Source organism: Antechinus flavipes, chromosome 5 (genome assembly GCF_016432865.1).
Source record: "Antechinus flavipes isolate AdamAnt ecotype Samford, QLD, Australia chromosome 5, AdamAnt_v2, whole genome shotgun sequence".
NCBI lineage: Eukaryota > Metazoa > Chordata > Mammalia > Dasyuromorphia > Dasyuridae > Antechinus > Antechinus flavipes.
This window is the reverse complement of record NC_067402.1, coordinates 13,555,454-13,573,514: the sequence shown is the minus strand read 5'-3', so window position 1 is coordinate 13,573,514 and position 18,061 is coordinate 13,555,454. Positions and strand designations below refer to the sequence as shown.

Genomic DNA, 18,061 nt, shown 5'->3' with positions numbered 1-18,061 from the left:
CTGACCCCAGGTACTTCCCAGCTTAACTCTGTTTGCCTCAGTTTCTTCATCTGTAAAATGAGCTGGAGAAGAAACGGCCAACCACTCTACTCGCTTTACCAAGAAAACTCCAAAGGGGGCCATGAAGAGATAGATATGACTGAAATGACTGAACAAGCAAATAAGACTTTCTGTAACTGGTTGTGTCGTGCTAACCACATGGTGAATGGCCCCTTCTTTTCATTGCTAGAGTGGCCAAAGCAGAACTCATTATTGCTGAAGATCAAGTCTTTATCATTCGTTTTCAGGCTATCAAAAAAGTAAAAAAAAATTTTTTTTTTTTAGTTTAATAACTACTGGCCCACACGCCCACTTTCCCAACTCTCCAGACTTATCCAGGGCATCTTCAATGAAGGTCTGATAAGGAAGCAGATAGACCAGCTAGTGGGTGGCAGATCAAAACATTAAAGTCATGCACTTGAAAGCTGAGAGAAGACAAAGTCTCATTGTACTGCTTTCAAAGAGCATCTATTTTAAAACAGTTAAGAGACCTTAAACACTCTTCCAATAAGTTGTCTCCTAATCATTGGTTAAAAAAAAAAAAAAAAAAGATTTTCAGTGTTCTTTGACAAGTCATGTATAATTACCCTTCCATATCATTGATACATGTGTAAGTCCTTAAAGATACAAAGATAAAAGCCAAATAGTATCAGAGACTATACTGAGCATTTTATAATTATCTCATTTGTTCTTCAAATCTAGGGCAAGTCTTCTATCTGCCTCAGTTTCCTCCTCTGAAAAATGGGGAAAATAAGTGCTATTAGTATTCCCATTTTTCTCAGAGGACTTACATTCTACTACTTGATGTATAGAAGTTAAATACATGGTAAGTAATTCTACTTATTTACTGAGTTACTGAGGTGTCTACCAGGAAGCCTCAGGGAGGATAAAGCACTTGAGCTGCCCCTTAAAGGAAGCTAGGGATGCTGCAGAGGGAACTAGAATAGTCCACTCATTGAATCTTAAATCTATTAAAAATTTTTTTTGTATATATATATATTTTTTACTCTTTGAGTTTCAATAGCAAATGAGGTATAAAACAAGAAGATGCATGTTCACCCAAAATGGTGTCCAGTGTTGTGAAAGAGGTCTAGCTGAGGCAACAAATAGAAAAGGAATTCCCACTTGGGAACAACCAAATTGATAAAGGAAATATTTTGTTTATACTCTGATGTCCTTAGAACTGGTTCATTATCATATATCTTTTGGACAGACCTTGTGAATGGACAAGGAACTGGGACCGTAGTTTGGCTCATATTTGAGAGACAGAGCAGCCTTTTTAGAAGCCCTAAGCTTTTCCCTGAAGCAAAGAGTTATCTTCTGAATCATAGGTCCACAAATGATGGTCCATGAATCAGTCTGGCCTGCCACTGTATTTATATGGCCTTGTGAGCTGGGAATGATTTTTATATTTCAAAAGAAATTGCCTTTAATAAAATAAATTGTATTTATTTAAATAAACTGCATGTTTAAATAAATTATATTTATTTAAATAAACTGTATATTTAAAATAAATTACATTTATTTAAATAAACTATATTTAAAATCAATTACATTTATTTAAATAAACTGTATGTTTAAATAAATTACATGTATTTAAATAAACTGTATATTAAATGTATTACATTTATTTAAATAAACTGTATATTTAAATAAATTACATTTATTTAAATAAACCATATATTTAAATTGTATGTATTTAAATAGACTGTATATTCAAATAAACCACATTTGCATTTATTGCATTTATTTAAATAAATTGCATTTAAAATGTAAAAACCATTCTTACTCATGGGACCATACCAGAACAGACAGTGGGTTTGGCCCAAGGGCCAACCCTGTTTGTCCAACACTGTTCTATATAGTGACTTTTTTTTTTTTTCTCCCCGGGGAAGAATAGTGCTTGCAGGGCTGATTTTAGTTCCCATTCCATCTTGGATTCAGCTTGGCTCTGTGTGACCCTGGGCGCATCACTTAAACCCTTCCCAGTTTCAGGCAACATTTCAATATTGTGGATACAAAGCAGGTACAGATCTGCATAGATAATGAGAGTTTGCAGAAAAAAAAAAAGAAAAAAGAAAAAGAAAAAACCCTTGAGAAAAATAAAGTTTAAAAAAGTTTTTTTTCACTAAGTTTTGCCTCTACTAATGATATCACAGGTCTGAGAACTCCATAAATTCTTCCTGTGATAATCTATGGCCATGAGTCAAAGAATACTATGGTTTCCAAAGAATTCATGCTAATGATAACTTAAATGGCCGTTTAGAATACAAGGCATCCATGATTAGGAATGATTAAGCATAGAGCTGCACAAATATAATGAGTAATTATACCAAAGAAAGATGTTACCGAAGAAAAGAAGGTGAGTCAACAATTTAGCAAGCGGGAAGGATACTCACTAGCCAGCTCATCTGTGCCTTTGATGTTGACCCAGTGTCAAGATATCTGGAGTATAATGCCTGACTCCCTAGAAGTATTTATCATAGACAAAAGTCATAATGGATGAGGGGGTACGGATGAGATGCCCCTCTACACTTTAGTTATAATACATCTCTTGATGAACTCCTACATCTTTCAAAACATCAAAGTCAAAAGTTGACTTTTTTCTGAAAATGCTTCTTTTTTATTTTAAATAACTTTTTATTTTTCCAAATACATGCAAAGAAAGTTTTCAGCATTCACCTTTGCAAAACCTTGTATTCCAACTTTTTCTCCCTCCATCCACTTCATCCTATAGACAGCAAGTAATCCAATAGAGTTAAACATGGGCAATTCCTCCAAACGTTCCCATATTCATCATGTTGCACAAGAAAAATCGGATCAAAAGGTGAAAGAAAAACACACAAGTAAAACCCCAAAAATAATAATAACAAAAGTGAAAATGCTATTCTTTGATCCACATTCAGTCCCCAAAGTCCTCTCTCTGGATGTAGATGGCTTTCTCCATTACAAATCTATTGGAATTATTTTGAATTACCTTATTGGTGAAAAGAGCCAAGTCCATCACAATTGATCATCACATAATCTTGTTGCTGTTTGCAATGTTCTCTTGGTTCATTTCACTCAGCTTCAGTTCATGTAAGTCTCTCCAGGCTTTTCTGAAATCAGTCTGCTAGTCATTTCTACTTATAGAATAATAATATTCCATTATATTCATATACCACTTATTCAGCCATTCCCCAGTCTATGGGCATTCACTCAATTTCCAATTCCTTGCCACTACAAAAAGGGATGATACAAACATTTTTTGCACATGTGAATCCTTTTCCCTTTTTAATGATGTCTTTGGGATACAGCCTAGTAGAGACACTGCTAGTTTAAAGGTATGCAGTTTGATAACCCTTTGGGCATAGTTCAAAATTACTCTCAGGATGTTTGGATCAATTCATAACTCCAGCAACAATGCATTAGTGTTTCCTACATCTCCTCCAACATTTATCATTATCTTTTCCTGCCATTTTAGACAATCCGAGAGGTGTAAAATGGTCCCTCAAAGTTGTTTTAATTTGCATTTCTCTAATCAATAGTGATTTAAAGAATTTTTTCATATGACTAAAAATGACTTTAATTTCATCATCTGAAAATTGCCTGCTCATATTCTTCAACCATTTATCAATTGGGGAATGATTTGTAGTCATATAAATTTGAGTCAATTTCTATATATTTTAGAAATGAGAACTTAATCAGAAATACTGGACATAAAAATTTTCCTCCAGATTTCTGCTTTCCTTCTAATCTTGGTTGCATTGGTTTTGTTTGTACAAAACCTCTTAAATTTAATGTAATTAAAATTATTCATAAAAACATTTTTGTAAAGGGTTCAATTTTTGATGATGATGCCCTTGGATTCTGGTCAGGTTTTTTTTTTCCACTGGTCAAATTTGCTGACATCCTCAGGTTGCTTAGAGGAAATGAACAGAGTTTAAGTTAGTGATTCATAGGGGCTGCTTTGGAATCCAAGGATCTCTTGAGCAATGAACAGGCCTGCGTGTTTGTTAGGATGTCTAGGACAAAACAGTCCTAGGGACAGCCACAGTGGGATGCTTTGAACGTGGAGGAGTAACCTGAAATAAACTGAATTCAAACTCAGATATTCAAAACCCAAAGTGCCTGGCCTGCATTGGCAGCTTGTGAGTGTTGAATAAGTCTGCTGTCTCCACATAGTAGAATTATCACCAAACTCCAATGCCGGAGTCAGGCCTCTGAAATGATTAAGCCTCCAGGGGAGTAGATTTGGCCGGCAGAGGCCAGCTGCCTCTCATGTTTGGGATGGAGGCTGCCTCTAGCTTTGGGGCCTTGCTCTTGTTTTTGTGATTCCTGCAACTTAGTTCATTTTACTCATAATTGGTTCTGCATGTGGTGACCCTCCTACTTACAGTTCTCCCTGAGAGCATCCAGTGGGGTTTTTTCTTCTTCAGAAGAGATCATTTATGATGTTCTCGACACAGCAATTCATGGATCACGTACGCAATTACCCTACCATATCATATAATGCTACATTTTTAATGATGACAGAATAATGTGACAAGCAGAGAGTGGGTAAGGAATTGAAGAATTGTACCAAGGAAATTACATCTCATGTAACTGACAGGATGAAACTGAAGATTCTCTGGAGAAAGCATATGTTTTTCTAATTCATGTGTCATGGCAGAATAGGGCGCCAATGTTCTTTACAAGTTCATAATCCCCAGACATCCCTGGAAGGTAGATCAGAAATACTGTGATTGCCATGGGGAATCATTGAATGCTAGACCCAGAAGGGAACTTAGATTAGACATCATCTGGTTTAGCTAACCTCCTCCTCGGATAGGTGAGGGAGGTAAAGTGTTGGGAAGAGAAGTGACTTCCTCAGTGTCACATCACCGACAGACATACCTAGGCTGAAAGTTTCCTGGATCCCAATCCACTCAGTTCAGTTCAACAGACATTTGTTGACTGCAAATGTGGAACCTGAGGGGACATGGGCAATTGGAAGGATTTGAAGTTTAGTTAAGACACCTATCATTTAATGAATAAGAGCCAGAATTAGAATACTGGGATGGGTATGTAATGCTCAACTTAATAGATATATCCTTAAAGATTAATTTCCTAAGTGAAGGAATCAATGAGTGGATAAATACAATAACTTCAGCACATGCATACAAATGCCAGATGGAGAAATCCTGCAGAATCCTTTTATAATATGAAGGAGATTGTCCAAGGAGCTCTGGAGAGAGAAGGTGGGGGACCTTAGGAAAAGCTCATCTTTAAGGATCTAAGGGATAATTTTCCTTTGATTTTCTATTTCCTTGTTTTTCTATTTCACAAGTTTGTGATTTTGTGCATTGGCATAGATGTATACCCAGGATAAGAACAGTATTATTTGTAGGTTCTTTTATCATTGAAATTTTTCTCTGAATTTTTACTATTATTATCTCTCTTTTTATGTATGTCCTAGAATTTTAGTCAGCAATTTGATGATATGAAAGGTTCCCTTAGAAACCATTAGCTCTTAAGACTTGTTTATGATGTTAGCCTGAATGTTACCCTTAATATTCTCCTATTTGTTTGTAGCTCATTGGGCTAAAACTCCCATATTTTCTAGAGGACTAATTTTCTTTACGCCATTCAAAATCAGAGGCCTTTCTTCCTTTTATCATGTCCTCACCAAAAGCCTTAGGACAGTTTATTTGGGCATTTGTTTGTAATGTGGAAGATGTCTGACAAGTAGCTGTAAATGAAAGCTGACTGAAGAATGAAGGCAGGGTTAGATTTTGGTATCAATTACACAGGATTCAAATCATCTCCAGTAAACCAATGATCTCATCAATGGAAAAATTTTTCTAGGGATGCATATCATAATCCTACTCATCCTGGGTAATGCTCATCAGTGACTTCCAATAAAACACACTGGGCATTTTCTCCCATTCTCTTGTCATTGAGACTTCAGTGGAGGAAGGGGTGGAGATTGTTTGCCCCCTGCTTAAATTCTGTAATAGTTCCTCTTTTTGTTGTTATTATTAATCTGTTTTTGATGGCATTCTTCATACTACAGCTTCTGAGTAAGTCTTTATGTATAATATATTGCAGCCTGCTTCTGTACATCAGGCACATCTCCTCTGGATAGTCCTTACCTTTAATTCTTTGAAGACTATAATATTCAATCAATCAATCAATCATTTATTAATCAGTCACTTATTATTACTGGTGCCAGACTCATGTCAATACGTGGGACAAAAGAAAAAAGCAAAACAGTGCCTGTTCTCCAAGAGTTGAAATTCTACTGGGGAGAAGAGAGGCAGCAATACCAGATACAGAGATGGACATAATATAGAATACAAACAAAATTGATATGAAATGATTGGTGAGTGGAAGGCACTAACAGCCCAGAAAGGGTAGGGAGAGTGGATTAGAAAAGCTTCATGTATTTTTTGAAATTAAAAAAAAAGATTTTTCCCATTTAAAAAGAAAAATCTATATCTATTGTACATATACATTTATATATAATATAAATATGTATCTATAGATTTATCACCATAATTTCCCCCAGTCTCTCTCCTTTCTACTTCAAGAGAGGCATACTCTATAATAAATAACATTTTTAAAAATGTTGTATTGTATTTTTATTTATTTGATTAAGTATTTACCAATTACATTAAAAAAAATTCAACAGTACTTTAGGTTTCCAAATACACATAAAGATACTTTTCAACATTCATTTTTGTAAGACTGTGTTCCAAAATTTTCTCCTCTTCCTTACCTCTCCTCTCCTCAAAACAGCAAGTAATTTGGTATAGGTTAAATATGTGTAATTCTTTTAAACACTTTTCTGTAACAAATGGTATTTTTAAAGAGAAAATAAGAAAAAAGAAAAAGAAGTAAAAACAACCACCAACACCACAAAAACCACCTCAACATGACTGATCATTGACAACATCTGAAAATATATGCGATGCTCCTGGACCTCCCCCTTCTCCACAACTGGATGGGAATGTCTTCCCATGTCTTTTGACTGAGAGCTTTTTCTTTCAAATTTTGCAGCATTCACTTTTGATTTTGGTTTTAGTTGTTCTTTCTGTTTACTTTGTTGCAGTCTTTGATCTATTTTTCTTGGTTCTTCTCATTTTAGTCCACATCAGTTCATGTTGCTCTTTCCATGCTTCTCTCTATATTGAGCACATTTGTCATTTTGTCTGTAACAACATAAATGTAATGCTGTGAGAATAGTAACATGTATATGTCACCATTTGTTCAGTCATTCTCCAGTTGAAGAGAATCTATTACTTTGTTTCTAATTTTTACTATCACAAAAATGGCTGCTATAAATACTTTGGCAAACATAGATAGGGGCTTTTTTGTCAATGATCACCTTGGAGTAAAAGCCCAATAATGGAATCTGTAGGTCAAAGGATATGAACATTTTAATCACTTTATTTGAATAATTCCAAATTTTTAACTGAGTCTTCAAAGAAATTAGGGATTTTAAGATGTGGAGTTGAGGAGAAGATGCCTTTTGCACTGGCAATATGACAAATGGAGTATTGTCTATAAGAACCATTTTGGTCTAAAAAACCATTTGGATTGGATTGTAGAGAGCATGAAAGATAAGTTATAGTAATAACATGTAGGATTCTGTGACTTACTGTCATGAAACATCACCAGAGTATTGGTGTTATAAAAGGAGCCATTTCCAGTTCCAGTGATGTCTTGTGATGGAGAGAGCCATCTGTACCCAGAGAGACGACTGTGGAGGCTTAGTATATTTTCACTTTTTGTTGTTGTTTGCTTGCATTTTGTTTTTTTTCTCATTTTTTCCTTTTTGATCTGATTTTCCTTGTGCAGAATGATAATTGTGGAAAAATGTATAGAAGAATTGTATATGTTTAACATATATTGCATTACTTGCTGTCTAGGGGAGAGGGTGGGGGAAAGGAGGAGAAAAATTTGGAACCCAAGGTTTTGCAAGAATGAATTTTGAAAACTATGCATATATTTTGAAAATAAAAAGCTTTATAAATAAAATAAGTTTAATGTAAAAAAATTAAAAGGAGTCATTCATTTTGGGGGAAAGTTTAATATGATTAAAAGAATACAGCAATTCCTGAAAGATAATCTCCCTATTTATATTTTCATATTCCATTCTGGACTTTGTTTCCTGTCTGTTTGCTGTCTGTATTTGTCCTAAACATAAGTATTAATAGATCTATCTGATAGGCTGTCTATCCAAGAATATAATCCAGAATATTATTATATTCTGAACAATAGTTAGTCTTCATTTCCTCCTCCCACCCTGTGTGGATGTTTGACATTTAGGATGTTTGACAATGTTCTGGGATTTTATGCAATCTCTGTGTATAGGAAATTCCCCTTCAGTTTTCCTATTAGAATTTGAGCTTCTTGAAGGCAGGGATGATTTTTGCCTTTTCTGGGGTTCTGTGTGGGATGATTTCCAGTGTTTAATACAGTGTCTGACACATAGTAGGGACTTAATAAATATTGACTTTGTTTCAACTTGGACTTAGCTCTTAGAATCTTAGGACTTAGAATCATGAACAAATGAACGATACAGCAATTATTAAGAACTGACAGATACTATATTAAGCACTGGAGATACAAGAAAGCAAACTACCCTCAGCCCTAAAGAAGTGTACATTTGAATAGGAGAAGAAAGGGGAACTGAAAGAGGGTCAGGACCATGTGTGAGGTGATATTGTGTGGATGTACTTGTCAGGCAGTGACAGGGAAGTCTTGTTCCCAGCAAGGTAAAGCAGAATTCGGTCATCAGAGCCCAGGTTGGCTCCGGGGATGGAGTCCAATTTTTTTTTAATTTTTTATTATAGCTTTTTATTTACAAGATATATGCCTGGGCAATTTTTCAGCATTGACCCTTGCAAAACCTTCTGTTCCAACTTTTCCCCTCCTTCTCCCCCCTTCCCCAGGTGGCTGGTGGACCAATACATGTTAAATGTTAAAGCATATGTTAAACACAATATATGGAGTCCAATATTCTTTTGGGAGGGGGATGAGGACAGTGTCCAGGACAACGGCTTGGAGCACGAGTGGCCAAGTTTGGAAAGGGCATCAGGAAGAGACTCCTCCGGTCTCCGAGGTGCACCATGAGCCAGTCTATAGTCTCAGATCTCGTCACAGGACATTTGGAACGTTCGATTTGGTCCAGTCAAGAGGAGCTTTGGAAGGATTCCTCCTTAACTCCCCACACAAGGTGATTCTACGAGCCGGCATGTGAAAAAAGCCTCCCCAATCGCCATATTGAGCAGATGGCCCGGCTCTGCAGCATATGCAGCAGTGCCCTCCCTAGAATTTTGATTATGTTTGTGGAGTGCAGACCTCACAAGGATGGCTTGGTGGTGATGGGGAGAAGTGTGCTTTCAACAGCCCCTGAGTTTATCAACTTTTTTGGTTGTAGGCACAGCAGGGGCAACGAGGGAGCTTTCTCACGGCATATGTTTGGAGCCTGCAGACTGGCAGGAAGCTCGCCGTACTTGTTCCAGAAAAGGGTGCCGGGTCTCAGGGATCCCAGAATCCCCCACACCGGCCGAGCCCAGGCTGATTTCAGAGCAGTCAGCCATTTGAAGTTAGGTGCTGCTCATGTACCAGAATGGAGGCTGCATTCACTGACTCCCGGGGGTACTGGAGAATGCTATCCTGTCCTGGGGATTTGCAGCCTTTTCACAGGGTCCCATCCCTTGCCAGGATGGGGGTTAGGACTGATACCAGTAACAGGTGAAGGGCTAGCAGAGCTGCAATGTGACTGAACTTTATCCTGTAAAACCACTTGGGAAATCTGCAGTATCAATTACTTTAGCAGAGCTTAAAAGACGCAGAGCACTTAGCAACTGTCAGCTGTACCACAGTGCCCCCTGGCCATGCAGAGGAATAGGAGCAGAAGCTCAGAAGCCTTAGCAACAAGAACATTCTAATTGAATTCACTGAATAGGGAATCATTTCCCAGAAACAGAGTTTTAGAGCTGGAAGGGGCCACAGGGATTACTGAGTCCAACCCTTTCTTAATCTTATAGATAAGGAAATGGAGGCCCAGCAATGTGGAACTCTGATTAATTTTTTTCATTCTTGTAGGAAAGTCTGAATAAATCAACTAAGCTCTGGTTTTCATGATCTCAGGGACTGCTAAGAAGCACCACAAAAACAAGCGACATCATTTCTGATTTCATAAAGCATATTGATAAAGGAGATGTGAGAAGAGATTTCTAACTATAGACATTTTCGTCTTTAAATGACAAAAACCTGTGGCTCTGACTACACAGTAATTGGTCATTATTAACAGCTGGGTAGTCAGAGCTGAGGGGAAAAAAAGATTAAAAGTATAATTGTGATCTGAAATAAAGGTCTCCATGAGTACACAGGTTGTCATTAGTCTCTCAGGGATTGACTATTCTTTCATGTTTCTAAAAATAAATAATCTCCCTGACTATCCCTGACTGCTTTCTTAAAATTATGAAAAAAACCCCACTAACATCAATCTGTAGTGTTAAAAACGAGCAAATTGTGCAGTTTCATGTGCAATCATTAAAAAAAAACAATTATACTATGTTCTGGAAAGGTTTTATTCTGTAAATTAAAAATAAATAAAATACTTTTTAAAAATGAGCACAATATAGAAACAGATGCAGGGCTCCCATCAAGTATCCTGGTCTATATAACCCACTGCTCAGGGATTCCTGTCACCCTAAAGTCAACCAGTCCAGAAATCCTAGCCCCTATAATGTGAATTTAAGATTATTTCATAACCCAAGCTGGCATATTGCAAGACATGTGTTTTAGCTAAATTATTATTCTATTTTTACAACTTCATCTGAGTGTATCTGCAAATATAAGGCTTTCCTGTTGATATTTTCAATATCCTTCCTGTGAAAATAAATGCTTTTTAAAAAATGGCATGGGGCTTCATGCACTCAACATAGCTTAGGGCCTGCCAATGTCATAATCCATCCCTGCCACTGTAAATCAAATGTACTTTGGAGGCAAGATTTCAGAACAAATCGTTGTACTGAAAGCAAATTCATGCTGAGAGATCGCCTGCTGGAGTGGATGGGATGACAGTGCCATCTACCCAGCGCTGGCTGAACTGCCATCCTTTTGGAGCATAAAGTACAAAAGATACCCCAGCCCGGACTAGGTCTTTAGTGACCCAGGACCCTCAATCTGGTGCCATCTGAGAGCCCAACAGAGACCAGGCACAATTCAAGCAGCTGTGCCTCTGCATCCCTGCATTAGCGAGAAGACGGGCATCTACCCTTTCTCTTCAAGATGATAGAGATAATTGCCATTTTTACCAGATCCATATTTGTACTCAACTCCTCACCAAGGAGACAAAAAGCAGGTAACCAATTTTAAGAAAAGAGGTTGTTTAAAGTACAGAAGCTGAGTTTAAGTCACATGATCAGTGGGATTTGAGGAGAGGTTCATTTTGTTAATATTCTCTATCCTCTTTTCTTTCTCTCTCCTCTCTTTTCTTTCTCCTTTCTCCCCCTCCTCTTTCTTTTTCTCTCTCCCCTTCTTTCTCTCTCTTTTTTCTCTCTCTTTCTTCTTCTTTCTCTCTCCTCTCTCTCTCTCTCTCTCTACTCTCTTCTTTTTCTCCTTCCTCCATCTCTCTTTTCTTTCTTTCTTTCTCTCTCTTTCTCTTTTTTCTTTCTCTCTCTCTCTTTTCTTTCTCTCTCTTTCTCTTTTTCCTTTCTTTCTTTCTTTCTCTCCTTTTCTCTTTCTTTCTTTCTTTCTCTTTCTCTTTCTCTTTCTTTCTTTTTTTTCTTTCTTTCTCTCCTTTTCTCTTTCTTTCTTTCTTTCTTTCTCTCTTTCTCTTTCTTTCTCTTTTTCTTCTTCTTTCTTTCTCTCCTTTTCTCTTTCTTTCTCTCTTTCTTCTCTTTCTTTCTTTCTTTCTCTTTCTCTTTTTCCTTTCTTTCTTCTTCTTCTTTCTCTTCTTTCTTTCTTTCTTTCTTTCTTTCTTTCTTTCTTTCTTTCTTTCTTTCTTTCTTTCTTTCTTTCTTTCTTTCTTTCTTCCTTCCTTCCTTCCTTCCTTCCTTCCTTCCTTCCTTCCTTCCTTCCTTCCTTCCTTCCTTCTTTCCTTCCTTCCTTCCTTTTCTCTCTCTCTCTCTCTCTCTCATCAATGACTCCTTCCTCACATCACCTCTCTTAGGACCCTCTCTTAGATTCAAGAAATACACTTTGGCAAAAGCAATCAGCATGTTGACCAAGTTTGACTATCTATTCCTCATTCTGCATCTGTGGTCCACAATCTCTTTCAAAAGGGGGGGGGAGACCAATCAAATTTCCATATTCCTCAATGTCCAAGGGGCCCATGACCATCTCCAATAAAACATACCATATGCCATCTTTACCCAACATTGCTTTACAGGAGAAATTAGGTTAAAATGAATGCCCAGGGAAGCCACAAATGTGAAAAGAACTTAACAACACAAATGTGGAGAGATTCAGAAGAGAAGCACAAGACAGAACAGATTATTGAAAGGAAAGAAGCAGGTTATTTTTTACCTTCTTTCTAAATCCGATCTTTCCTGTGCAACAAGATAACTGTATAAATATGTATACATATATTTAACATATACTTTAATATATTTAACATGTATGGGACTACCTGCCATCTGGGGGAGAGAGTAGGGGAAAGGAGGGGAAAAGTTGGAACAGAAATTTTTGCAAGGGTCAATGTTGAAAAAAATTACTCATTTCACATGTTTTGTCATTAAAAAGCTAGAATAAAAATAAAATTATAATTAAAAAAAAAAGAAAGGAGATAAAGCCCTCCAGAGCCCAGCAGACACAATCTCTGCCTGAGCAAGCATCCCCTTGCTCCCAGTGGTCATCTAGCCATTGTCCGAGGGCCTCCGGCGAGAGCAACCAACAATTTCTTAAAGCAAACCACTCCACTCTTGGACAGCACTGATAACTAGGATGTTTTGCCTACCATCAAGCCTTAATTTGTCTTTTTGCAAATTTATTCGTGATATAAACAGATCCAGGCAGTACAGAAAGGTATTTTTTCTCTGTGAAGTCAAGGACATCAAGATACCGGGTCCTAGAATATTGTCGTGGGTATCATTTGTTTTTCATTACAGTTCTCAAGGTACAGGCGAGCTCCCCACTGCATATGGGCTGTGGGCATCTGGGAGTCTAAAATCAGGCAGGCAGCGGGGACAAACTCACGCCCGTTGTCTGAGTGAGTGAAAAGGAAAGGGGGAGAGAGAACGGCATGATTATGCAGCTTCTGGTGTTCTGAATCCGAGCTGCCCAGGCGACATCCTGCTACGGTCTCAGGAAATTTCATTAATCTCCTTTCTCAGAGGTCTTTTATAAGTATATATACACACTGATCACTTTTCTATGGGCTTTAATACATCAGGTTTTTAAAAATAATTTAAACAGAGAGAGGACTGTGTGTTCAGAAATCACCCAGAAGCAGATTTTATTGTTTAAGGATTTTTTTTTTTTTTTTTTTGCTCTGTTTTGCTTTGACAGTGTTCTAATGTAGAAGACCATGGGAAGTCGACAGCTTCGCCTGTTAGTGTCCTCTGCCTCCTTGAAAAATTACCTTGCTGTTAACCTAGGCAAGACCCAAATTAGGAAGGTTGGCTTCCCCGGGGAGGTGTCTATTCTAGGATGGCAATGAATCATAAATCACCGTGAAAGAAAAAGTTGCCAAGTGGCTTTATTAGTTATAGAATCTGACCAAGGCTGCCTTTAGTATAATCCCCCTCTTCAATCCTTTAAAATATCTTTTAAACTTATATATATAAAAAAATCACACCCACAAGCAGTGTATACCACTGACAATATGTCTTTTCTTATCCAGTTATCAGTCATCCACTCAAGGACAGCTCCAATGTAAAGTACTATACCGTGTGCACTATAAAGGCCCAGATTGGCTGTGAGTGTTAAACAATCCCAGGCTCTCTCTTCAGCAGCGGATCCTTCTCATTGTTTGCCGGGAAGAACACAGTCTTCTCCTTCTGGAAAGAAACATCCAGGCCATTGTTCTTTCCCACCTTCCCCGGGCAGCTTTCAATTAGTTTGAATTCTTTGTATCGCCTGCAAGAATGTTTGCAAAAGTTACTCAGAAAAGACCTTCACCGAGAAAATGTTGTTCTCTCAAAAAGTCCCTTCCATTCTTTTATTAAATACGACTGGGCACTAAATAAAAATAAAGAAAGAAAGGAAAGAAAAAAGTTAATTCCATTTAGCCTCAATCTAATGCCAGCCAGTTGCTAGGACGCAGAAAGAAGTTCTCTCTTGTTTAGAGGAAGCTTTCCTTTTTTTTTTCATTCTCCCATGGAAGAGAAGCTCTAGCTTAGCACGGTTTTCGATGAATGGAAAAAACCTTTTGAGACATTCAGCGTGTTTAATTTTGAGAAAAGGAAGTGGAGCACAATGGGCAGAGAGCTGGCCTTGAATTCAAATCCTGTCTTTGACATTCCAGCTGTCTGACTCTGTCCAAGCTGCTCACTCCCTCTCTGTGGCTCCTTAAGGGTCTAAGTTACAGGGGGCTAGTGATGTGCAAAGGTGGAGGGACTTTCCACCCCAGGATTTCTCTAGACACATGAAATCATAAGTCCAGACTAATAAAACAAGGCTGGTTGTTACTAAAAACCTGACCCACTGATTTCACTGGAATTGTTTGTTTGTTTGTTTGTTTAAATTCCTGGCAATATTAATGGAGTGTTTAAGCAATCGTAGTTCATTAAAATGAAAGAGAAGAGAGAAATATGGATGGAAAGCTGGAAGGCACCTCAGAGGCCACTTAGTCCGATACCCTCATTTTACAATGGAGGAAGCTGGAGTGCGGGGGAGAGAAAGGCTTCCTCGGGCAGTGTCTGAGGTGGGCTTTGAGTCAGATCCTCTAACTCTGGAGCTAGAGCTCCACTGCACCATGGGAAAAATGCTTTGTTCAAGCTAAAAAGGAAGCCTGCGAGCCAACTCCCTGCTCTAATATCCAGGCACAGAAGAGAGGAATCATTTGTAGAGAACCAGCGGGTTTTGTTCAAACAGCCCCTCAGAAAACACCCCAAGAGTTGGAGGCAGAAACTTACTTGTACACAAACAAGGTTAGAAGAACAGTGAAGATAACCAAGGCGCCGATGGAGACCAGGATGCCTGCTCCGGCTCTGGAAGGTGACCCTGGAGCTTGGGATGAAAAGAAAGAACTTTGGAAGGAGTTCTTCTGTGGAAGGCACATGTTTCTCTTGGGATCCAGCACAGTCTGGCATGTGAAAATGTGAGCCGGACGGATGAGACCCCTCAAAAATAGCTTTGTTCACCTATATTATATCTCTTGGTAAATAGTGAGCTTTTCAAGGTCAGGAATAATCTCATTTTGGTCTTGGTAGGTATCTTTCCTACCCAACCCAGTGCCTTGTATACAGTAGGCACTTAAGAAATGATGGTTGCAATAAAGTGAATTAATGTCTTTATAATCATTCTGTCCCAACCTTTCTCTCCTAGAAATTACTACTCCCATTTGGAATGTATCAACCACATGGTCTCCTAATAGCAAAATAATTGTTGGTGCTCAGGTTTCCTCAAGCAGCTTTTTCTAGCTTTAAAAGTGACCTTGAATCTTTTTAATGAGAAGGCATGTGTTGATTGAAATATTCAAATATATATATTTTATAAACACCTGCATATATGCAATATATATTATATATACATATATAATATATGTTATATATTATATACAACATACAGTATTCAATATATTATTTTATATTATATTATATACACACATATAATATGTTATGTATTATATACAACATACAGTATTCAATATATCATTTTATATTATATTATGTACACATATATAACAGGTAATATATTGTATACAACATATAGTATTCAATATATTATTTTATATTATTAATACATATATAATATTTGTTATATATTATATACAGCATACAGTATTCAATATATGGTATACACACACATATATATATATATATATATATAGTATATACAACACAGAGATACATGTATGTGTGTATATTTACTGGTGAGAAAAACCTTGAATCAGTGAGGGCCAAAAGGAAATTGATGTTTCAATTTGGTCTAATTCTGCTCAAAGAAAGTGCTAAGGATGTGAAAATGAAAGGACTTCATCTTTGCTGTCCACCCTTCCTGTCCAATACCTGCCCTTTGAACAGGGGTGCTGAAGTAGAATCTTGCAATAAAATTAGCTGTAAATAAAAATTCAGTGACAGAGGAATGGTGAAGGGACCTAACTGAACAGTCTCCTAGCACAAAAGCACAATTCCCCATCGAGGGCCTCCCTCTTTGTTTATTTTGTTGGGACTTCATGCATGCAAGGAAAGTAAGAGTATATAATAATGTGGTTTTAAAATTGACTAGTTTGGTTTTTTTTCTGCTGATATCCTGAAGAGTAGCCAAGAGAGCCTGGTACTGTGGGTTTGGTGTCTTTATCTGGTAAAATATGGGAAAGTAAACTAGAGGGCATGTGGGCAAATTAATAAGGGAGTCAGGAATCCACTGCATTTTTTCCTTCCTTTTCTCTACTTTAAATTTTCAGTCCCACTGCTGTCTCCTCTAAGTGGGCCTATGAGCTTGACCCTGGCATCAGGTTCGCTAGGTTATTTAGAGACATGGACCAAGGTTATTATTTATAGTACCCAGACCTTTCAAGGCATCTCTGGAAAAGTGGCTACTACATTCAAGGAGAGGCTTAACTGTATAATTATAGCCTATTAGTACTTGCTCTAAGGTCACCATCTGTAGCTTCATTTGAGGACTTGGCCCCAGGCAGAATTTTCTGGGGTCACTCTTTCTTCCAAGCTGGGTTCTAGATAGACATGTTATTTTACTTTAATTCTAGCCTAGGAATCCTTACTAACCATCATTCAATAAATCTTTCAGTGTGTGAGGGGGAGATGGAATTGTGGGGGAATGGATAACCAAATTCTGAAAGCAAAGCTCTAAATAGCTCAAGGAAAAGTGGGTGTACATTTTCTTTTATATAAAAAAAAATAACCGTTTCATTGACACTCTTTTAAAAAACAATACCCTCACTTTCCAATAGTATTCCCTCTCCACCCCAAATTCTCCCTATATATTTTCACTTGACAATACTTCTCCACATGGTGTTGTTGTTGAGAGAAAGCAAGGATAGAAGCCCAAGCTCAAGTCAGGAAGAATTGGGTTCCGGCCTCTCTCTGATATTGCTCAGCTCTGTGATTCTGGGAAAATCATTTAATTTTTCAGTGCCCTCAGACAACTTTCAAGATAATAAGTGACTGATGAATTACTGACCTATATAAGCAGAGAAGTTTTCTACTTGGGAAATTTCTCCCACTGATAAAATCCCAAGTTTGGATCCCCAAACCCCACAATTGTGATACAACCAAAAGTAAACATTTTTCTGAGAGTTACTACTTACCTTTTCCATTGATAGAGACCAATGTACTTGTAAGGGCCAGACTGGCCTCGTTGCCCAAAGTAAGGTTCACACAATACATCCCATTTTCCCTGAAGGCTCTCCTTATGGTCAACAAGCACTGGTCATTGACTTCCACTGGGTCACAGACTGTGTTCTGGGGCCATTGGCACGTAGGATCAGAAATAACTGTACAGACATCAGTAGGAGTGCTGAAATTGGCAAGAAGATTGGTAGTGGTGGTGAGGAGGTGAGGAAGAGAGAGAGAGAGAGAGAGAGAGAGAGAGAGAGAGAGAGAGAGAGAGAGAGAAGAGAGAGAGAGAGAGAAAGGGAGAGAGAAAAAAGAAATAGATGTGAGAGAGAGAGAAAAAAAGAGAGAGTAGAAAGAGAGAAAAGAGAGAGAGAAGAGAGAGAGAGAAAGAGAGAAGAAAAGAGAGAGGAGAGAGAAAAGAGAAAGGGAGAGAGAAAAAAGAAATAGATGTGAGAGAGAGAGAGAGAAGAGAAAAAGAGAGAGTAGAAAGAGAGAGAAGAGAGAGAAAGAGAGAGAAGAAAAGAGAGAGGAGAGAGAAAAGGAGAGAGAAAAAAGAAATAGATGTGAGAGAGAGAGAGAGA

General features: G+C 37.7%; 1 protein-coding gene across 2 annotated transcripts in view; it reads right to left on the bottom strand.

The window, feature by feature from the left end:
- Positions 1–6,616: 6,616 nt before the first annotated feature.
- The window catches only part of GPNMB (glycoprotein nmb), a 38,901-nt gene continuing 27,456 nt past the window's right edge, over positions 6,617–18,061 (bottom strand). The window contains exons 9-12 of one of the 2 annotated variants that reach the window (XM_051961482.1): positions 17,453–17,661; positions 15,096–15,189; positions 13,908–14,097; positions 6,617–7,211 (exon numbers count right to left, since the gene is read on the bottom strand). In XM_051961482.1, coding sequence (XP_051817442.1) covers positions 13,944–14,097; positions 15,096–15,189; positions 17,453–17,661 — 457 coding nt within the window. In that variant the 3' untranslated portion in view covers positions 6,617–7,211; positions 13,908–13,943. Of the gene's footprint in view, positions 7,212–13,692; positions 14,098–15,095; positions 15,190–17,452; positions 17,662–18,061 lie in introns of those variants that run through there. The other variant, XM_051961481.1, reaches the window with a different exon arrangement.